At 43.9% G+C, this 23,945-nt stretch overlaps 1 protein-coding gene across 3 annotated transcripts in view; it reads right to left on the bottom strand.

The window, feature by feature from the left end:
• Positions 1-23,945, bottom strand: part of TLL2 (tolloid like 2) — a 94,624-nt gene that overhangs the window by 40,575 nt on the left and 30,104 nt on the right. For 2 of the 3 annotated variants that reach the window (XM_051619419.1, XM_051619421.1), the window contains exons 2-3: positions 19,455-19,565; positions 1,694-1,771 (exon numbers count right to left, since the gene is read on the bottom strand). In XM_051619419.1, the coding sequence (XP_051475379.1) occupies positions 1,694-1,771; positions 19,455-19,565 (189 nt within the window). The remainder of the gene's footprint in view (positions 1-1,693; positions 1,772-19,454; positions 19,566-23,945) is intronic. The other variant, XM_051619420.1, reaches the window with a different exon arrangement.

Below are 23,945 nucleotides of genomic sequence, written 5' to 3'. Positions count from 1 at the left end.
TCAGTCTGACCAAGCAGAAAATATCCTCCTTTCAGAGCTTCCTGGCTGTTTACCCCATTTGCCGGGGGGACCAATTTTTCCCCACAAATTCTCAAAGCAGCCATAGCCTAGCAGGGCTTTACTAACATGTGTAAAGACCACGTAGACACATTTTTTTAGGTAAACTGCCTGTATTGCACAGCCAACCCATTGGCTGGACTTGGACAATGGAATAATAGAATACTGGGGTTGCTACACCTGCAGAAAGTGCTGGCCTAATAGGTGACACCAAGGGGAACTCCCTTCTCACTTTGAGAGGCAGCACTGCTGGCAGTGGCTCCTCAGTGCTGGTGGACCTCTTTGAAGCTCCAAGAATAGGGATTTAAACTCCAGTTGTGATCTTGTGTATGGAAATGCACAAGACTGCCTACAGCTTTGCTTCCCAAGTCAGGGCCATGGGCTGCAGTGACATGACAAAGCACAAGGCTCACTAAGACTTTCCTCCAGTGACTAGAAGGGCTGCCAAGTGTCTCTTCTTCCATTCATCACTCCAGCAGAAGCACCAGTGAGCAAACCACTACTGTCAAGGCTGAAGGGATCGAAACAATGGGAAGTAAACTAAGGTAGTGCAGGGGAATAGAAAGAAATAACTTCACACCCTCCCTCCTGCTTCACCAGGTCCAGTTCTTCCTGCTGGAGGCCATGCTCTGAGCTGCAGGACAAAAACAGGAATTTGCCTTTTGTTCTTCCCTGGAGCACCTCCCCACATGCCAGTTGCACCAGCATCTCAGAAGCTGTCCCATCCCCAAACCAGCTGCTGGACCCTGCAAAGGCTGATGCTCTGAGGCTGGGGGCTCCCACAGTGCAATAAAAACCACCCTTCCCTTCTTTCCATACTCCTATCCCACCAAGGTACTGCTGAGGCATTACAAGGGCCACAGCTGGAAGGAAGGAGAGGTTCTCCATATACCTAGACTTAATAGGATGGAGTTAACTTTCCTCATAGCAGCCTGTAGGTACTATGTGTTGGATTTGTGGCTAAAACAGTGTTGATAACACACTAATATTCAGGGTACTACTAAACAGCTCTTGCACAGTGCAAGAACCTCCTTATTCTCAAGGCTTCCTTATTCTCACTTTGCTAAGCCCTATCCACTCCCCACATGAGTAGAGATGGGACAGGCTAGAGGCTGGGAGACGGGGCTGGGAGATGCAGCTGGGATAGCTGACCCAAAGTGGCCAGATGGATATCCCATACTGTATGTTATCATGCTCAGCAATAAAAATGGTGTGGTTTTGTCTTCCAAGGTAGTCATTGCTCAGAAACCAGCTGGGATCACTGTTCCTGTAGATGGAAATGAGAAATTGCCTTTATATCACTTGGTTTTGGCTTTTTTCCTCTTCCCTTCACATACTAAACTGTCTTCATCTCAAGTAGTGAGTTTTCTGATTTTTGCTCTTCCTGCTCTCTCACCCATCCTGCTGGAAGAGGGTGACGGTTACTGAACAGCTGTTGGCCGGGGTCAGCCCATCACACTATACAAGGCAAACCCACCCTTGTAGAGAGTCCACCAACAGCAAGAAATGCAGATGCCTGGGCAAGGCTGGTCTCCTAGGTACAGCACACACACATACACAGGACAAAATGTGGTTTTACAGGTGATAAAAAAGTAAATAAAGGATACCCAAAGGTCTGGGTGGGGTACCACATTACCCTTTTTAACTGCTTTGTTACTACGATCAGTTGAAGTGATGTTCTCATTTGACACAAGAGACTCTTCTCCCAGGCCTCCTGCAAAGGAGAAAACAGAGACACACATCCTTGTGAGCACGCTGGCAGAGCTCTGACATTGGAAGGACAGCAGCTCTCAGGGATGTAATTTGTGGGTCTGAGCCCACAGAAACCAGCTGCTTTCCCTGTAGAGGGACTAAAAGCCTGATAAAGCTGGCCTCTTCTCCTGCATTTGTTCCTAGCCTACATTGACAGCTTGCAACTCATCAACATCCTGTGCCTTATTTTCCCCATATACTGAATAGGCAGAAAGTCTCTTCTAGGGAAGGCTGATTCCATGGAGGTTTACTGAGAACAGGAGCTATACGAGGAAGATGGCAGCAATAGTAAGCACCACTATGAAATCTCAAATTTAAGAAGGCACACTGAAAAGGCAAAGAACAGACCAATACATTCTTATCAGCTCTTGTACATCTCGCCTAAATTCAGCTTAACCTGAAAAGTCCTTCTCTGCGATGCTAACACCCACTGGCTACAAAAGCAGGAATGATTCACCAAGGGGACTGAGGGGGCTCAGTGCAGCCAGAATTATCTACCATAAGATGAAGACACAGGGAGAGATACTAGCTCCCCTGAAGAGTCACATTGCTAGGTAATGGACACAGAGTCCATTGTGTAAAGCCCTTACTGGTCTTTTGACCATCAAGGTACCACAATACTTGGCAATAGCCCAATATTTGATTTTAGTTTTTCTGATTATGTAGAAATAGGATATTCCCTCAATACTGGATCCATTCTGCCATAGAAAGAGATTTAAAATGTCACCCAGTGCCATGATTTAAAACTGACAGTAACTTCTTCACACTCTTGTCTCAGAAGACTTCAGAATAGTTTTACCTGCTATAAAGGAAGATCCCAACTGTGCAAACTTACCTGTGCTGAAGGAGGAAAACTGATATTTCCATCCATTACAAAATGTTACCACTGAAATCCGATTTTTATAAGCACTGTTATGTCCACCATGGTACCTACAATCCTAAGGTCTACAGACAGCTCTCCTATAAGCAGCATGAAAGAGACAATCACAATCAGGAAACACAGGAGAAGGACTGATTTCTACTTCACATTCACTTGGCTACTGGACTAGCAAGGTGCCAGACACACTGAACTTCAGAATGCTCACGGGCAGCTCATGGATAACTACTTTAATCAAGGTGGTTTTCAGAGCATTGGAAAGACCCCAAAATACGCATCTTCTGTCTTGGTTTTGTAACTATGATTTTCTTTTCACAAAATATTTTCTATTCTTTCTTCCCAGCACCACCATCTTCAACTTTCCCTGAAACGCATGTTTCTAAACTAACTCCCCCAACACCAGGCAGCAAAGAAAAACAAAACCAAAAAATCCCCAAAACTCAGAGAGGTTAAATATTTCAGAAAGGGTAAAGAAGCAGAGGTATTTTCACATTATTGTTTTTCTGTGGTATTTTTTCAGTTTCTTAAACATTTCTAAAGGAATGTGTTTAAGTATTTTGCACCCTACCATAAAATCTCCCAAGGAACTGCTGATTGTCTCACCATGGGAGAACCAACAAGCCATACTTGAGATTTGAATTCTCTGTAACACCAGCAGCTGCTGGATGTGAAAAGGGAGAGAGCACTAAGAGATCAACCAGCAGCAAGATAACCCTCAGGACAGAACAGTAGAAGAAAATTAAGTGAAAGGGATAGCAAAATGGTTGTAAAAAGGGAGAGGGGGGAAAGAGGAGAGCAAGGCTCTTCTTCCTATAGCTGCTTGTCTTCCAGGTTTCCATTTTGCAAGGTACAACTTGGGAACACCACAAAAGCCAGAGAGCATCTACAGAGGGTATAGAAACCTGGTCAGCAAGCCACCCAAAAGTCACAGATTCTACATGGAAAACCAACCAGCCACTTTATGGCAAAACATCTCTGCGCAGTGACTATAGTAGGAGAGAGAACTCAAAAAATGGTGCTTAGGGGGAAAGAAGACAACACATAAGACATCAAGATGTATAACAGGTAAATAAAACTGGCATGGACTACTTTCATACCTTTCAGAAGGTGGTGGCAATACCACCACTTTTGTTCCACTCCCATCTTGGTACCATGGATCCCCTTTGAGAAGAAGGGAGGCTGAATGAACTGATATCTGCAGAGGTATTACCAAGAGCAAGTAACTACAATCTCAGTGGCAGGATAAAGCACAAAGAGCATGGTCAACCACCATACCCAGAAAGGGAGATAGCATTAATCTTACTGCACTGCTGGATGCCATGTGGACAGATCCAAGAGAGATGTTCCAACACTGAGACAGCTGGATGTCTTCCAGCCCCTAAACCAGTCTTACTCTGCCAGCTGGAAAACTCTCCTTTTGTTTTGGAGCTGACTTCTCACAAACTCTTCTTCATCCCCCCCAGTGTGGCAAGGACAGGGAAAAGGTACATCTCCGACACCTTGGAGGAGGGCTGAGGGGATGGTGTCAAATTCTAACTCTTTGACGTTATACTACCATAAGTAATTAAAACATCAGGAAAGGGATTATGGAAGACAGCAGTAAAAATGAACCAGAGGAAAGTAAAATACTCGGACTCTCAGCTGACTATAGGTTAAAGCTTCCTGGTCCAAGAGACACACTAAATCAGGGGACTGTCTCCCAAAGGAAGTGCCATAATTTAACAGAGCTTGACTGGACAAAAGCCACTAGACGTGTGAACAGGAACAAGCCTGATTCAACAAGATGGATTGCTCCGAACTCTATCACTCTTTTCCAGCCTCAATGTCCCATCCTAAGATTTTCCTTTGTTTTCTTTCATGCCCAGTCCTCATCACTTCCTTAAGCCCAAACTCAACAAAAGTTCTTCTTCTCAGTTAAATTTTACATCCCCAGGACTTCTCACCCTCCCAAAGTATGCCATTCCTCACACAATACCCCATTGCATTTAAAGGAAACCCCAACCAGCTATTCATCACCAGAACGATTAAGGCATGTGGTCTTTGCTGAAGCAAAGGATAATTTTCTATTTCTAAATAAACGCAGCTTGCTTCCAGTCACAGATTGTTTCTTAATTGAACTTGGGAGGTGAATTATATGGTGAATTAGGAAAAAAGAACAACTCTGCATTTAGTGAATTGTTCCCCTAAGAGGCAACTGTATGGAATTGAATTGCAAATGATGGCACCAAACCCTACAGCCAGGCCCCCTCTCCTGCACCCGAGCTGCTGACCTCTGCCGCGCTGCAGTGCCATTCGTGCTGACTGCTTTTCCAAGCTGTGAGCACATTCTTTCCCAGTGATCAGTGCAAGCCTTGGTTTCTTATGCAAAGGAGATGTTTGAATAAACTAGTGTGACTAACGAAATCTACAACATCTTTGCATATTTTGTCTCATTGCAGCCAATGAAAAGGGAGAGCTCTATACAAAGGCCAGATATGGGTGTGCAGATATACTGGATATTTTCAAATACTACTAATCTCACTAATACAGGCAGGGAGCACTCACACCCTTCTCTCCCACAGGATGTTTTTGAATCATACACAAGAATTTTGGAAGATCCTGTTCCACTTCACTTGAACTTTTAGACATTTCCTACCCTTATGATACCTAAACATATCCCAAAGATTAAAGTGACTTGACAAACATTTAGTCCTCACTTCTGATTCTTCCCAAGAGAAGGCTAATGCATGATCCTAGCAAAACAAAGATAAGTAACTGACATGTCATAATCAACAAATAAGGAAGCCAAGAAATGCACCTGGCATCTGAAAGCAGCTGCACATGGGTTACAGGCAATGTGCAGGTCCTGTGGTCCCCTCAAGTCCCTGAAGTTGTACTTCTCTGTCAGGCTATTCCATCATGTCCAAGAGCAGAGCAGATACCAACCTCCATTACTGCTTCAGAGCATGAAATGTCCATGTATGTGTTGAAGCCTATGATCATTAGAAGCACTGAAGAGGAGAATGGAGATTTTCAGTTTGACAAAATGCTAACTGGAAAGCCAATACAGTAATAAATGGCAGGCTTGGTCTGCTGGTTACAGTAACTGATAATAAGGTGAGCAGAACAGGGCTGGTTTTAGTTTTTTAATGTATATCCAGCAGTCAACAAACCCTTCAAAAGTCATTTTCATCTTCAGTACTTTCCACCTACTGCTGTGTCAAACCATCACCTTTCTCCAGCCTGTTTAAGCTTTGTCTGCTTCACCAGGAATTATACAGGATGTGTTACATCATGCCTCCATGCACAGAGCTGTATTAGATCTCCTGAGCTCTTAAACATTTTTATGATTCAATCATTCCTAACTATTTGTGTTGCTCAACACCTACAACCCCAGCAGGACACTGCTGGACTCCCTAGGTAGATAGCTTGTGTTTCAACACAACCTGTCAGAGGACACACACGAGATTCTCCACTGATGCTGGGAATATTTTATGTTCTACTTGTACAACAACTCATTTTTCTGTTTTCCACAGTCCAGCGCTGCCAAGAGAGCTTGGTCAGCTGAAAGAAGCTTCCAGTAGCTTAAATGGACCAAAAATCTGAACCAAATCCACCATGCTTGCAGCCCTGGCTGAAGAACAGGTGCCTAAATTGCTTGCAGGAACTAGAGGCAGACTGAGGTGGGTCCAGTGAAGCAGAAAGTGGCAGGCTGTGGTACTGTTGTGGAGAAAGTAATTTCTCCCACACTTCCAGAAGAGAAAAATTAAAACCCAATTTTATTAAACAAGTCAAAGTTGTTCAGCTGAAATTAAAATAAAAGGCAGTATTTCAAGAGAGACAGCATGCAAAGCAAGCTGAGAGTCAGATCAAAACTGTACTGTTTGCAGTTCTCTTGTACCACCAGCATAGGATAAAAGATGTGTAACCTGTGCAAATAGCAGGAAGCAGACTCCATTCATTACCCGTATTTCCACAAGAGAGGGTGGGACTAGGAAAAGTAGTAATATGCTGGACCTGAAAATTTGTCCTCTACAAAAATTTGTCTTCTAGGATACAACTTAGGGTTTGGGGTTTTGGGGAGTTTAGGGGCTGTTTTTTTGTTTGTTTGTTGTTGTTGGTTTTGCTTGTTGTTTTTTTTTCTTGTTCTATTGGTTTGTATTTTTGTAAATTCAGGTTAGTTTGAACCACCAAAACGGGGGCAATTAGATTTCTCACTAAATACTTCTGTGCTTGCTTCCACTTGATCCCAAACCACCAGGGTTTCTTGTCTAAGAAAGGAGAGGAAAGAGCTAAGCAGCCTGCCAGTGAGTTGGGATGCTCATAGTGGGCCTGGAAATACCCACCACACTCCTACTGATTGCCCCACAGACCGTGTAACAACCTCTAACACCTCAAAGGTCCTTGAGAGCCAGATAACTTCTAAAACATCATAACATATCTGAAAACACCACTCTAGGGGCCAGATGAGTTACCCACTTAAAATCACAGGAAAAACATCAGTCTATCCAAACATACCTTAAGCTCCATTTTCAGACTATGGCTATAAAACTCAAGTATTGCCAATAGGAATTGTAAGTGTCTGAAAAATTTATAGTTGGAGAACAAAATGTTCCTACATAGGAAGCTGGATGGGATGAAGCTTGCAACATCTTCCTTTTCTGCAAAACTGAAAAGTTCCTATGAAAAATCAAAACCTCCCACCTTCAGAGCAGTCCTAAGCTAGAATAATCTTTCCTCTCCAGACCAATGAAGACTCCCCTCCGTGTTCACTGGATCTCCTCTTATTCCCTGGTTGCTGCTCACACAGGGGAAGAGCTCCATAGCTGAGCTTGGAAGGTGGCCACCGCCTCTACATTCATCACGTCTGTTGAGGACAATGGAGTCCCCAGCAAACCCTGGAGACTTGGCCAGATGCTCCCACTTTTCTGATTCAGTAGAGAACAACTTGATTGTACACATAATGATCTGGTCTCTCAGGGATTGAGCCTCACTAAGACTTTTTCTAACATGTCTTACTGTAGAGAAAAGATCATGTCAGCCCTGGGGCACAACCAAGGAAAAAAATCTCACTAAATACAACAAAAAAACCATGATTAACAATTTTACTTCCCTGCCCATGCCTTAAAACACCTCACTTTCATACTCTCATTCAATATATGCTAGCCATGTGCCACAGCTTGGAGACTGGATTTATAACAGAGGCTACAATGAAGCATCATCAAAACCAAGAAGTGCAGGTGACATTAATCAGTTGTCACATTTAGAACTTAAGCTCTGGTAAGCTCAGTCACATTATGGCCATCAGAGAAGCTTCTGGATGGGCAGGATAAGTAAAAACCTGATGTTACAATCTGCTTTTTAAATTCCTCTTTAACCAGTCACCAACAACTTTTCAGCACAGGAAAAAACACTTTTTTGCACAGGATTTTCTAACCACAGAGAAAGTGATGATTTTATTAAAACTAGCTCTTCTGGGAAAATGCATTCAGAATGTGAACAGATGTTTCCCAGAACTGGTGGACAGGCTATAGCAAAAACCCTTCATAGACCCCAGGGCCTTGGAGATCTCAGCTATGATTTGAGATAACTCTTCAGCATTTCCTGCCAGTGAAATAGCTGAAGTTACCTCAATTTACTTAAAGAAAAATAAAGAGGAAAAGAATTCTGAACCCCAAATTCCCAGCAGAAATCTGTTTTTCATATTCAGAGTAAGCTGACTAGCTGCAATAACTCTGGAAAGTCCCAAGGTCCAGAGGCTTGACAAGCACATGTGTCATCTCCACATCAGCTCTGCAAACGCTTGTGCAGGGTGAGGACACCAGCCTCCCAGGGAAGCTCACAAGACAAGGAAATTGAACACAGCTAAGCAAATGCAGGCTGCCATAAACAAGAGCACTTAAAGCACCAGCTCTTCTGCTGGCTACCCTGTGGCATGTCTGGAGCAGTGTGGCAGGCAGCACTCTTCCCCCAACACCCTGTGTTTTCCCTGGGCACTCCCTGCTGTTCTGGAAGTGACAGCATCACTTGGATACTATGCTGCATCTTTTTTTTTTTAAAGAAGGCAGTGCAAGAAAAGGGACTACTTGACCCAACCTCTCCACCAACCTTTCAACAAAGAGTCAATGCTTAAGGGGAATAACACTCTCTGGAGACAAAGAAGGGCTGAGAAGACTGGAAGGGGCCATTTCCTGCTGACTGTAACAACCACCTCTGCTCCCTGGGGTAAAAAAAAATGAGAGAGAAGATTCTACCTGCAACTTGTGTCATGTCACCAATGTCTTCCAGTGAGAAAGAGTCCTGCAAATCCCTGGCTTACTTAAAGCAGTCCCAGTACTTTTACTGGGACAAATAAAAATTAAAAGCTAAAGTGAGCACACAAGTATTTGGGCCATGTAATTGTCTCTGGTGTCAGGCCAGGTCCCCACACACAGTGTGCAACTTCTCCCTTCCTAGCACATCCAAGCACTAATATGTAGCACCAACTGCCCCACCCCACTGCACTTGATTTCCCATGAATCTGACGTATTAAGAACTATTTCTAGGAGGCATTCACCTCTCCACCACATTCTTCTCGATTCACAATAATCCTCCTCCTTCCCTCTCTCTCTCCTTTGAATGGAAGGAAAAGCAGAAGTGAACTTGCAGGTGACAAGGAAACTGTCAGAGCTAGTTTGGGTTTGCCCGTTCCTGTTCTAGCAGGCAGTACAAACCTCCCACCCCCCTCTGCTAACATCCCCTTTCCTTTGACCTGCACAGTCTAATTGCTTCAGCCTCACTCTACTCGGGGCCCCTGGGGCACCACCATGCACAGCTCCCTGCCTTGCAGCATCCCCCCTGCACTGTTCCAGCTGTGGGCTCCCAGCCTGGCCAGACTGTTCCTCCCACTCAGCCTTCCTAATCCTTTTGTTTTCCCATTACCTTGTTTATACTGGATAAAAATTAACTCAAAATGAAAACACTACACTGGAAGCTAAACTATGTTTGAATGCAATTAAAACTCCTTCCATGGAGAGGGCGTGGTGCCAGCACAGAGACCTTCCTTCCAGCTTGCTTTCTGCCTGGATATTAAGACACTCCCAAACCTGGAGCTTCTTGGAGTTTCTGGTGCCTCCTTAACACCCAGGAGCCTGCACCATGTTTAAAAGATTGAGCACCCTAAGTAGATATAGCGAAGACACGTTATCTGCTTGGTTATGTACAAGCTCCAGCAGAGCTCATTTAAAGGACACCACAAACTGGCTGCCAGCTGCAGGGATACTGAGGCATGAGCCAGCACCAGGGCAAAAGGGCAAGGGGGGCTTGAAAAGCTTTGGGAGTACAAGAAAACGTGGCCACTGCTGGGTAACCTTAGGCCATCTCCAGCCCCAAGGTCCTGACTCCTTAGTGAAACAGGTGCCCAAATGATTTGCAGTCATTAAGGAACCTGTGGGGGAGCAGGGGATGGGGGGTAAGTGGCAGAGGAGCTTTTCTCACTGCAGCGGAGCTGCCCACCGAGAGCTCCTGGCAGGGAAACTGCCTCATCCATCCCAGCGACAGCTGCAGTTCAGTGGGGGTGTCAGGTCTCAAACCCACTCCCTGCCACAAACTGACACCAGGATTCAGCAACACCATCAGTTGCAAAAAGAAAAGGGCCTAATCCCCTCCCTAACACAGCCTTATACATCTCACACTATCATCTTCACTCTAGGAAGTGGAACAGCAAGATAATCTGAATATTTCCATTTGCCTCTGATCTTTGCCCTGGAGAAACTTGTTACCTGTTCCCCAGGGCTGTCCAAGTTGCCATCTGGCCCCAGAACTACAGCAGCAAACACAATCCAGCATTTCAGCCTAAAACTAATTTGCTTTTTTCCCCCCACTTGACAGTTGAATAAATACTTTGTCCTTGCTATTTGTGAAGGGGAGCTGCAGCAAAGGGGCTTTTTGTCCACTGCAACTAGAAGCACCAGCTTTCTTTCCAAATTAGGCCTGAACAAGCAGCTCGAAGTGAACACATTTATTCCACGAATGTAGCCCCTTTCTGTTCACAATCAACCATGAGCAGTTTACAACTTCTAATTCATTTCTTGTTTGCGATTATCCATCAAGCCATTTTGGCCACCAATTGTTTCTTGGACTTGGCAGCTATTTTGCTGAACAGAGTGAGCAACTTGTTATTTTGTGGGCACAGCAACATCCCTGCTTGAAAGGGGAGAGCCTGAGGGTGAAGGCATCCAAGCCAGCCTCGTGGAGTGACCACTCTGCAACAACTGCACTCAAGGGTTATTAGACCCTACTCTTTCACTGACCATTTCTGCCTCCAAAGTAATTTGCTAAAGCACTCTCAGAAATTACAAGGCAGCCTACACAGTTGAAGCAAATTCAATTTTTCATTTGAGCATGTATTCACAGAACTTAGGCATTTGCCCAGCTCTGAAACAAATGCATGATTTAGGCAATTCCACTGTTATTGGCTAAGCACTGTCAAATTTTACAATTAGGGTGATGGATTTAACTTCCAATGTAATTTCCATATGGATAAACTGATCTCCTCAAGTACATTTGCCCATGTGTTCCCTGCATCACAGTTAATTAATATAAAGCTATTTAATAACCTCCACTTCAACACAAAAGACTATTCAGACTCTTCTGGCATGAGTAAAAGGAACAGCCTCCCAACGTGTTACACCAGCTGTAGACAAGAGCAAAAGAAAATTTAATTAAGAGCAATCAAGAGCAAGACAGTTGCAAACAGAAATCAGATGTTATAAATGCTTTACACGGCGAGTACCCCAACTCCTTAGAGGGTTAATAGTGCTGCCTAGCAGCAGCTTACAGGGGCTTGAGATATATCCAGAGGAGAACTTAGGGGATGGGGAAAGCAGTGGGGCTGGGAGCTAAGGCCAGACAAAGTCAAGCAGGAAGCAGCAGGGATTCAGCATCATCTGTGCAGTGACACTGCCTCAGATATCCCCAAAGCTGAGGGTGACACCATGTTCAATAGGAAGGATCTATAGAAAGAGGCTGCTTGGCAGCAGCTCCAACCATGGCATCAACATACACAGTTTCTGCAGATGTCTTTGGGTGCTTAAAGAAAGTTAATTGCTCATTAACAAAATCCAAGCTGATTAATTTCTGATGTGCAGCGTTTGTCAAAAGTGATACGGAGTTACTGCCTTCCTGGCTGATTTCTGAAGGAATTATATGAATTGGACTTACAGGATAAACACAACCAAAGTTTCCACTCAGAATGTATAAGTGGCAGAGTCTGAAATAGCTGAGAATTTTCATTACAATGGAGAAAGCTTTATTCCTTATGTGGATTAATTTCGGCAATATCGCAGAGCTTGTAAAAGCACTTAAAGCAAAACTATGTAAGGCTGAATGTTGGCTGCACAGCAGAAATAAAACCACTTACTTTTGACAGGCAGGAGGCCACCAGCCAGAAAACTTGATTTCAAGGAACAGTGCATTTACAAAACAAACTTTGTGGTGCATGTGACCAGCTGCCATTGGGAATGTAGACAAGTGGAAAAAATACATCTTACTCCATGGGGAGGGCAGAGCAAGTAGTAGGGCCATGTCATTGAGCTTGTGCTCTGGTAAAGGGCAGATGGTATCTTCACCTATTGCTTGGGACTCTTTTTATGCTGCCCTGCAGAACCTATATCTCAAGCACAGGAGAAGAGGAGATAAACGTTATTTCTCTTGTAGTGATTGTAGCATTTCTCTGCTTGTCACAAACCAAGTTTGAAACACCACAGCCCAGTGTGCGAATGAATACTTCAAGCCCCACTGGTCCCAACTGGTTTTGAAGCAATGTGTCATACTGGAAAGATCCTAGTCCAAAGCATATTGAAGCCTGCATAACTTTTGGTGGGACTGGTGAAGTAAATACTCTAGCACCTCTTGTTGCTACTCAGGCACATCTTGCTAGCAGGAGACCCTTAACTACAGGTTCATCAGCAACAGCCAAAGGTCGTGGGCTTTTTAGGCAATTATCTTCATGCTGGAGAAAATGAGGCAGGTCTGAGAAGGATGCAATAGGATTGCAAGCCTCTGACCTAGAAGGAAAAAAAACAGTATCTGCTTTTCTGCAAAGAGAAGATCACTGGCTTATTGTACAAAAATGTGAAACTGGGAAACAGGATAACTCAGAAAAGTAGCATGAACAAGAGCACTCTCAGCCCTAGAGAATTTACCCAGTTCTTCCCAAGAGAAGCTTCTGCCTCACCTTAGCAAATTACAAAACTGTGGGAAATTCATTTCACTGTTGCCTGCTCTGGTTAAAACCCCTGACTGAATGGACTCAAAAAGGTAAACATGGGGGCTAGTCACAGGAAAAGAATTTGACACAGCTAAACAAAACTCAGCATCAGGCCAAGCATCAGGTGTTCAGCACTCACCTTTCTGCAGAGTGGGCCAAGGCTCCTCTTCCTGTAAAGGGACTGCATGAGCTGCAAAGAGACATCCCTAGAGTGCACGTCACGTGTGGTGGAAAACTGAAAGGAGGTGTGCAAACAGATGGACAGAGCCCTCAGATGGGTCGCTTAGAACAAAGATGTTCCTCTACCCACATAAGAGGAAGCAGCCTTCACTATAGATTTCCCAGTGGAAGATCAGACCCCTGCAGAGAGTTCAGATGTGGGTTATGTTACAGCACATACATAATTATTTGTGTTGCTCCTGGCTAGTTATGACCTATACAGCTCAGATTAATTTAGCACAACCCATAGATTTGCTCTAAGCTTACCTAAATAATTTAAAGGTTGGGCCCCAGTCTGCCCTGAATCCACTGGTGCTGAAGTCCACCCTTTCAATCCTGAACCAAGTGGCACTACAGCAGAGCACTAAACATGAGTTAAAAGGGAAAAACAGCTCTGAGCATGGCATGCATGTGCCAAGTCACCAGAATTTAATAGTCTCTACTTCAAATCCATAAATCAGATCTTCCCTGGCATGTCAGTCAATCATGGTCTAAAATCCTTGGATTTTACATTCTTCTAGAAGTCTATTTTGCACTAATTTAAATTTTACTAGAAACACATCAGTATTATCAAAGAGGTCTTGGAAGTAATATGCAGCACTACTACTGCCCACAGCCCTTAGGCTGTGAGCAACCTTTCCCAAAGTGAAGCAGCAGAAGCCCTGCTTATGACTGCTTCCAGCACCTTAAGCATTTCAATGGAGGAGAAGTCTTATCCTCCACGCTGAGGCTAAACTGCACAACTCTTAGCAGAAGAGCTGCACTGGAGCACCCTGTCCTGCAAGCAATCCCAGTTCACATGGGAATCAACACCTTGTCTCAAGACTGAAACCCGAGAGCCATGAAGCTTTCAAGGGCTGACAGCCCACAGGTGGATGAGAAGCTGCTCTTAACTTGAAAAGCACTGCAGTCATCCCCCTGGGCCATACGGGCTTTCTGGTGTGCACCCACGGAGGTCTGCATGTTCTTCCGCTCCTTTCCAGCTCTCTCCAAGGTTTGCCTCCATGTTCCAAAGCAGTTCACACACATTGCATTGAAATCTGTGATTCCTGGGTTGTTGTGCTATGAAAAAGGAATGAGCCAGTCCCGAAACAGGAAGAGTCCTGTGAAACAAGGTGACCACTGGCATCCCAAAGCAAGAAAATGCAAAGCAGCCTGCTGCACATTTAGGCCTTGTACAGATCTAGTGAAGCAGTAGAGTAGCTGCCTGCAGTTTCACAGCATCTTCAAGAACAGTGGAGCTAGTGTGTGCCAACAAACCAACTCCCTGCTCTTATTAAGAGAAGATTTAGTGCAGAACTCCTATTTGCTCATTTGCCAGAGAGTAACTTGTATGAATTTGCTGTCAGATTTTCCAGCTGTTCACAGAGCCTGTCTCCCCCCTGATTTCAGTAGAAATCCTGAGATTAAATATATCCCTGTCCTAGTGGCACTATTATCTGAAGTTACTCACTTTAGCCAGCAAAGTTGCTCCACAAATCCTGCCTGCCACTCATTTGTGGCACTGAGAAAACTTTGTCAAGGCCTTCAAGCCATGACTCTAAAAATCTCTCAGGATCAGAGGCAAAGAAAACCTGTTCTGACTGTTCTTGAAAAGCATTCTTGGCAGCAGCAGGATGCAGAGTCAGTGCCTCAGCAGCAAGACCAGCGCAGCATCAGTGAGGGCAGCCAGACTCCTGTGTCTTCTGATCTGCTGGTGCCAAACTCAGAAGAGACTCTCACTCACAGAGGTGCCTTTCAGGACTAGAAGCTGCCTCCATGAGACAAAAATCAGGAAAAGACATAATATTTCAGAAAAGTCCTATTAATCCCTAAGATGCCTGAAAAGACTTAAATTAAGCCCACTTGCATTAAATGGGCATGTCCTTCCCATAGGCATAGAAAGAATACAGAAGGTGGTCTTCCTCTGTGTCCAGTGCTTCAGCAGATAAAGCAATAAAACAAAGACAATAATCTGGCACCAGTGGACTCATTTGAGCCCAAAACACTGTGCAGTTTCCCAGCCCACCTGTGGATCATCTTCTTTCCCATTTCAAAGCCATCTGCAGGTTCTCAGCAGCACAGGAATCCTCAAAACTTTGACTCAAGTTTCTTTTAAGCTAAAATTATATTGTAAAAGCAAATATTTTCACTAAGGTTAAAACAGACAGGCAAACAAAAATCTAAGAGAAACTTTCCAAAAAGCTCTTAGAAAAATCTTTCAGAGTGATTATAGTTTGTGAAGCATGGGCTTGCTGAGGAGAGCACTCACTGGCAGATCTCCAGGTACTGGATTAATTTCATTTTGTTTTGAATCATCACTGTATCCCTGCACGGCCAAATCCTAAGGGTATCCACTTTCACAGCACTGCATGAGAACAACCAATTTTCATAGTGAACATGACATCTAAACTTGATCCCACAGAAACAGAGACAAGGTGGTAGCTAGTGCAAACAGTTTTAAATAGAAAGTAACACTTTCAATTTAACATTCCTCACTGTTTGTCCCCTCTTGTAGCTGCAAAACATTTTTCAAGGGGAGGAGGAAATTTCCTATTTGGCAAATTTTTATACAGCATTACAGACAGCAATAACAGGATGACTAAATTATGTGCAGGGCACAGGTTGGCCCGCAGAATCTCTTGTAATATAAAAAGCAGCGAACAAAAAAGACCACAAGCAATTCTCTGAGCTTAGGACCTAGGTTCAAAGGAGAATGGCCAATGGGGGGGAAGGGGTGAACCAAAAACCAACAAGAAAAAGCAAAACCACAAACAGAAAACCCCACACTTTTTCTCCTGGCTTAGAAAAATCTAAACTCAAAGAAAAGGCCAGTGTACAACTTTAAACAACTCTTTTACCAGATCACTGATCAGAGTAAAACTAAGCTTCAAGTAAAGCTGAGCTAAGGGTTGAGAGACCTGCTGAAAGGAGTACAGAAATCATACAAATGGAATTATTTAAAACTGGGTTGGAGGAAAGCACTTTGGAATAAGCCTTGAGGTAAATTCTGAAAAGGTCCAGACAAGAAATTAACTAGCTGGCAGTCCTGAGCTCTCTTACTCTCTACCAACTCACAGCTCAGAGTTTTAACTGAGTCAGAGATCAACATGCAGACACCTAAAAACTACTTGGATTAAATGGGCTACACTTCTCTGTAAGACTGCCTTTTCCTCAACAGGATCTGAAGAAAAGCCTGCTTTTATAAATGCACCAGAGAAGGATGTTGGCAGACAAAATGCTGTTGCAAAGCCTTCTGTAGTTTTCAGCTGGTCAACCTGTACTCTTCCTGACAAATTCTTGAAACGGAAGCTCCATTGGAGCAAAGGAGACTGCTCACATCAGTAAGGACTATCAGGTCATACACTGCTCTACAACAAGCTTTTAAGTACATAACAAAAGTGATGCAATTCCCTGTGTAATGCCAAATCCTTATGTGACCATCCACACAAAAGAGTACAGGTTTACTGGAGACAGTCAGACCTAGCCAAAAAGGGACACTATTGCTGGAGCCCTGAAGCAAGGTGCCAAGGAGACAGTTACCTCTAGCTGCACACCCCACAACAAGCACTCTTCAAAGACTATATCAGAGCACTCTGAGGGGAGGAACCATGACCTTGTTCTGTGACTTCACCAGGAGGACAATGCTATTTGATATATTGCTTTAAATCCCAGATAAAATAAGTCCCAGGACTAAAACACTAACTGATATTTGCTGGGTCTGAATAGCAACTACAGCATTTCTACAAGCAGGAAATTAATGCAGAAAACAAGCCTGGTGCACATTCATTCTAAGAAATTAAGCTCAGCACAGAGATCTGTCCCAGAATCCAGATGGTTCTCAGATAAGATTGCCTGCCTCTCTCTCAAGGGAGTAGAGAAGTGCATAGGTGTCTTTCTGGACAAAGACTGGAAGAAGGGGAAAGCTTGAAGCATCTGACAATCTCAGCCCTCACCAGCCAAGGCAGAGCTTTTACTAAAGCAGATCGTCTTCAGTTAGACCCAGTGAAGAACCATGTCCCTTGTCACCCAGGTACATGGGAACCTCATTCTTCCTCCAGAGCTTGAGAGCTGCAGATGCTTCACACAAGCTAACAGGTTGCATGTCTACAAGCAGCCCAGCAGTGTCAAACAGCCCAATTTTCTCCCCTCCTCCCAGCTGAACAGCATTTCTGGGGACAAGGAAACACCACAGGGGAAGAAGAATGCCTGGCCTAATCGGGTGTTCAGAACTGCCACTCCCAGATACGAAGCGCCTGTGTGTCTGTATATACCTATTAAGCACTTCCTCCACTATACAACTAATCCAATTAGCAGCTTTAGGAAACTCTGAAATGTTATAATTCAAGGAGTCCCATTCATAAAAGGTCTTAGGCTGTTTCTGTACAGAGGTTGCATTCTTCCCACTGGAAATGAAAAAGCAGAGAGCAGAACTTTCTCCCAAAGAAGAATGGGTCTCAACCCCCACCAAGCTGAAGTAGGCCACCCTCTTACAATTCACATGATTGTCAAGAAAGGCCTTCAAGAGAAGAATCAACCCCTCCTGCCCCTGCAGAGGTCCCCCTCCCAGGGCAGGTAAAGACAGGGATCCCTCTCTGCATGCTCTGTAGCACTCATGGCAATCAGGGGGCTGCCCACTTGTCAGCTCACACTTCCAGGGACTGAAATCCAAGGGGACAAATTAAGTCTACTGGAGATGGGGACAGGGCCAAATGAGTGATGTGACAACATTCATTACATAATGCACCAACTTTGGCCTCAGTCAATAAAAGGTGCCAGAAAGAGATTTGTGCAACCACACAGCATGAGCCACAGTTGTAAGAGACTAGTGCCTGCACTACATGATACAGATGTGGATTATAAAATTCAGTTATTTGCCAGATGGAGCAGGTCTGGCATCAGTCACAAGTGAAAGAAAAGTGCTAGATGTGACAATTAAAAAAGCCACCAGAGCAAGGTAGCACAATCTAAAACTATCTGACTGCTTCCCCAGTAGTCTCATCTAACTTCAGGAACCGACAAAGAGATGTGGAACACATTAATGTTGCCTGTGTCATTTACTTAGTCCTAATTTTCTGATTTACTTTCTGCTCTGAAGGCAACAATCATCTGTCCCCTGAGAATGCATCACAGCCCAAAAACATGGTATCAGTGGGCTAAGTGACATGATAATGCAGGACGATGGCATTTCCAGGGAGCAATCTGTCATCTGAAGAACTAGACAGCACCTCCTCTGTTCAGAACTTCAGTATCTGCAGGAGTTTATCTATTACATCGACATCAAAAGCATTCCCCCATGTTGGATGTGTCATCTTTCATTCCAACAAGAAGCTAGGGCACTGATCCCAAGGACAGGATCTATACAAGGCTTAGATGCTCTGAAACCAAAGCTAGGCAGTCACAAGAACACAGAACCAGCCACCAGTCCTTACAAATGACAATACAAGCTGAGATGCACAAGGGTCAGGTAAATGTACAACTTCAGTGATTTCAGTCTATACCCAACCTTTCACCCTACTTGAAAACCTAGGAGTGTAACAGCAGAGAGAGAAAGAGGAAAAACGAGTTTGTCCTGACCTGTTCTGTCTCCAGTCCCTCAAGTATCTTTCAGAGCTCAAACTTCCAACAATTTCTCTCTTGCAGCAGAAAGTGGAGTAGAAGCAACAATACTGCAGGGAGCCCTCCAAACCAGCTGCAGAGCATTTCAGAGTCTGATAGAGCTGGAGTTCAGTCAGAGCTCCTAAGTCAAAAAACAGCTCTGGTCTGGCACAAGACTGAGCATACATAAGAGCTGAGCAGGGAGGCAACATAAGCACATTACCCCATCTATTGGCTTTACAAAAAATCAACACAATTGTTAACCTATGTCAATTATAACCACTTCAAGGGTAGTCTGTATGCAAGACTGCAGTGGGTTTTATCTAGGTAGACGGCTGAAAAAATGCATTAATATCATACATTTCAAGAAAATGGGGGAGGAAATTGAGAGTTAAGACTAATACCAAGCTGAGTGGCCCAACCTCAAATGTATTTCCTTCCAAATTGGCAGAAAGGCTGTTCCTTGAAAAAAAATAAAAAAAAAAGAAAAAAGAAAAAAAAAAGAGACCAGTGCTGTAAATTTGAAAGTTTTCTCCCTCAGACAAGATAGGATATGGCTATATAAAATTTGGACTTGTTTTTTTATTGGGCAAAAGTTAAGAGTTGGATCCCACCCTCAGTCACATAACTGAGCTCTGCATGCACTGCCCTGGCTGTGGGAACAGGCATCTACAGTGAGAGGGAACTTCTTCCTCCCTAAGAATAAAACGGAAAGAAGGTATCACCACCCAGGGCTGCCCTTACCTGAAGTGTGTCTTGCGTTGCCATCTGAGTGCTTTGTTAAGTCAACAGTTCTGTCTATTTGAAACAGCTTCAGATCATCTTCATCTAAAGCGATATCTCCCCAAAAGGCAGCTGGAGAGAAACAAACCTCAATTAGTTTAGTTTTTATTTTGAAAGGAAAGTACAATTCCTATGTGGACCATATAGCACCTAACAGGTGATTACTCCATGGACCAGAAAAAGGTAATACACCACAGCAGTTTTAAACATACGGAGTGGACATTGGTGGAGGTCAGGTAACAGCATTTAGATTAAGCCACTGTACAGACCCACCAAAAGGGGATTATTACCTGGGATCCCTTGTCTTATTTGTTGTCTGACTCTCAATCAGGCACTCAGGTGGTGGTGTTCACTCTTCATTAAAGACTCCAAAAGGGACAATCACTGGCATTTTCCTAGTACGTGTGAAGGACCTAGCCAAGTCACAGCTCAGGTCCTGACTGAGATGTTGCATCCACACCATCCCCAGGCTAACAATTTGTGTAAGACAGAAAGATAGAGATGAAGCACTTGAGCTCAGCTGCATGTATCTAAAGGCTACAGCCAACAGTCTGCAGGACTTCACAGATATAGTTAGCACACTGACACACTGCATTTGTCTAAAAATGTAAGCTGAGACCCAGTCTACCATTTCCTCTTTGGTGGAGAAACGCCAGTTATTTATTCCCTTGTGGATCAGTTACCCAGATTTAAGTTTGCAGAGTTTTTAATTTTGTAAAAAAAATTTTGAGCTTCAGCCAAAAGCCATGAAAATAAGGTAAACAAACTGATAACTTGACATTCACAGCTCAGAAAAATAGACTGGAAATTGTCTGAGTGGAAAAAAAAATATACCCCTGGAGTATCCTGACCAAGTTGATGCTGCACAGTGTGTAGTTACCATTTTGGGAATTTGAACAAAATAAACACAGGAGATGAGACAGTTGACCAAGCAGAACGGGTCTTTCAGAAATAACAAAGAAGTTAGAAGCAGACCTGTTAAAGCTCATACAATGAAGACTGCATAGGTTGATGAAAAATCAGAAAAAGCAGAACAAATTAATTGGTGGCACAATCTAAGAGAACTGAGTAAGTTAGACAAGGAGCAATGCTGAGTCTGTCTGCAACAGTGACCATATTTGATGGAATCACTTTTTTCTTCACTTATTAAGTGAACAATATTTACATTACTTGGGGGAGGGGGGGAAAACATCCCATTGCTTACACTAGCAACATCACTGGTAAAAGCAAGTTAGGTCTGAGAAATCAATTATCTAATTTTTACTGCAAAACCAAATGAAGTAAGGACCTTTGCTTAAGTATCAGAAACCTGCAATCAAACTGTGGGAACTCATTTATGTAACGTTAACAGAGTTTTTTCTGATACAACATGACACCTATTCTGAGGTGGCATTTGCCTCATCTATTCTGCATCTCAGCATCTCAGTCACTGTAACAGTATTCTCCAGTGTCACTTGTCCAAGACATGGGAACTGCAGGAAGTCTTTGCCTGCTCCTGGGCACACCACAGCTGCCACACTCTGCCCCAGGCGAGAGCTGCTATAAGCAGCAGAGCCCTGGACATGAGCAGAGGGGGACTCAGCTCCTTCTCCCTCTCCCTGGGGCTAAGCTGCTTCCCCATTGTTATCTGGCCACAGCAGGGGGATAGGAGACAGCCTCAAAGGGGGCTTTCTCTGGCTTTTTGGCTGGGTCTCCTTAACAGTGCTACCAAACCCAGGTCACAGAAACAAGGCAACAGCTCCTGAACAAGACATAGTGTGGACAAACCTATATGCAGACTGACATAAATTATAACTACATAAACACAGAACTTGGGCTCTCCCCAGCTTCTTGGCAATCCAAGCCCCACACAAAACAAAGAAGAATCTAAAGTGCTGTCGGTTCCCCATGAGGTAACAGGTCTCCCAGCACAGCCAAAGCTGATAGGGAACGGCCAGTGGAAGAGAGCAGACATAATAGGCTCCTGTGACTTCTATTTGAGGACATTTTTATCCATCCAGAGAAATTACTTGATCAGGACAACGTAGCAGTCAAGGGGCAGAGATGCAAACGGCATCCCATGCCATCCAAGTCCAGCTGCAGTCCCAGCTGCATTTGGAAAGTGACTACTATACTGGTCAAGTAGATAGCCATTCCCTACTCTCCTGCCAAACCTACTATCCCATTTCAGCCCCAAACTAATTGCCACTACCTTGGGCTCTCAGTGGCTCTTTTCCATTAGTACAACACTGTTTCTCAGGCTAAGGTAGCCCATGCCAAAGCAGAGCTTTCAAGGCAAGCCTGCAGCATGGATTTACATCAACAAAATTGTTACATTTTCCTTCCCAATGGAAGGCAGCAGTTTTCTCCCAGCCCTAGCAAAGGAATCTCTTTCTGTTACAAAGCCATATATCATCCTGAAAGACGGCCCACTACAAAAGCTGAATTTCCTTAGCATTTATTTCCAGCTCTCTGCAGTCCCACTGTGCTCCAAGGGAACCATGATTTATCACAGCTCCAAACCAGCTGAACAACTGTCCTTGCTGGAAGTCCCGGCTGAGAATGCTGCATTGCAACTTCTCCTGTGCTGTCAAAGCCTCCTTCCTAAATGCACACAAGCCTGAAAGATGCTTGCTTCCACCCCAAAGGAGCCATCCCACAGGAAAGCCCAAGTGCTTTATTTTAAAAAGGGTCACAAGTTCAGAGACTGCTGGCAAAGCATCCCTTCTGATTTCCTTTACCAAGGTCTCCTTTTTAATTTAACATGGGAGGATTTCCAAAACAGACAATAACAAAAAATAAAAAAATAAAAGGTTTTAAATCTCCAAACTGCAGGCTAACAAATTGGAAACCAGTGTTTCTCTTGGCAGAGAGCTCTGCAGTGTACAGCCAGGTGCAAACTCTTAACCCTCTGTGAAGCTGTGTGCCAGCTTTTCTTTAAGAAGATGCATTAATTGCTCTGGATAGTAAGAACAGAGCAGCTCTTACTGAGGCTGATGGAGCCAATGTGAGAAAATTTGCTTCTACACTGGACTGGTAAACTGCACCAAACACCCTGAACGTTTAATCCCACTACTTCCCAGCATATGCAACTGGACAGCATTTGTCTGTTGGGGCAAAAAGGAAGAACGACTGTGGGTTTTTTTACAAACAAATCCAGCACCAACATTTAAAAAGCAGCCTGGCAAGCTGTCTTAGTTTTTGGCACATTTCTCCCCCAGGAAAACAGTCCACATACAAGTGTCTGCACCTTGCGCAGAGCACAGAAGTGCCATGACTCCTGGAAGGTATAGCAGATGGTTCTGGGAAGGAGAAGACCTCCTTCTAGACAGAGGACAGGTTGAACATTTTTCCTCCAGGTGCTTCACACACATCCAAAGAGTCCAAACCCACCAATGCCTCCACAGTCCTAATTTTCCACAGTAACATTTTTAGGGGGCTCTAGAAGGCTCACATTCCAAAGCAGTGTCTTCTTCCTAAAATCTTCAATGATCTTCCATGCAAATCACCTCCAACTGATATTTTTTCCCCCAACACAAAGAAATTTCCTGCTCCCATTCCTTGCTTGCATTTTCTCCTTTCCGTAGTTCTGAGTAGCACACCTGATTTCAGGGAGAAAAATAATTTTGCTGTCTCTTATGAGAACTCAATACAAAAATGTCCGTAACAGTTTGAAATGCTCCTTTTCCATGAAAAGGTGTCTCATCCAGGCCTTTTAACTTTTTATCTGATTTATTTGTTTTTCCAAAGACAACAAGTAGAGGGGAAAAAAAGTTGACCAACAAAATCTTCTGGTATTCAGGCAGAAGACTGAGTAACAATATTCCTAAAAATACATCTCAAAACAAAATGCAATATTGTGATTTGTTAAAAACAGGCTGATCTCTAACATTTCAAGACAAATAACTGGGGACAGGTATCCTTCAACCTCACTGCAGTCAGCTCCAAGTTAATATAAGTGTATGAGAGGCACCTGAGCTGGCAGATGAGTACAACTCCATGCTTAAAAAACATCAACCACTGTCTGTGTTTGAACTGATCTTCAGTCACCAGATGGAGTAAAATTTTCACCTGTTTGTCTGTCACAACCACTTGTCAGGAATCCCCCAGTCCTGCTCCAGGGCATCTGCATAGCCTATATATTTACTGATGACAGGAATTAGCAGGTTTCCCACAGTGCGGTACAGCGATAAGCATGGAAAACAAACAGCAATGTGAACCCAAGCAGATGCCTCAGACTTATTTCATCAATACTCATGACTCTAACTCAGTTTTCACTAGTGCTCACAACCTCTGGGTGTAGACAATAGCTGGGTTCCCAAACAGGGATGCCTCATGACTAGTCATGCTAGTGCAAAATACCCAAGGAACAAGCATGCACAATTAATTTTGGCATCTCCAGTTTTGTGAACATCAACAGATGCCACTGCCAGGCAACCTAGGCAGCCTGCCTGTGTCTGCCTGACACAGGCT

This window comes from Apus apus, chromosome 4, assembly GCF_020740795.1.
Source record: "Apus apus isolate bApuApu2 chromosome 4, bApuApu2.pri.cur, whole genome shotgun sequence".
Lineage (NCBI taxonomy): Eukaryota > Metazoa > Chordata > Aves > Apodiformes > Apodidae > Apus > Apus apus.
This window is presented reverse-complemented; position numbering and strand designations above follow the sequence as displayed.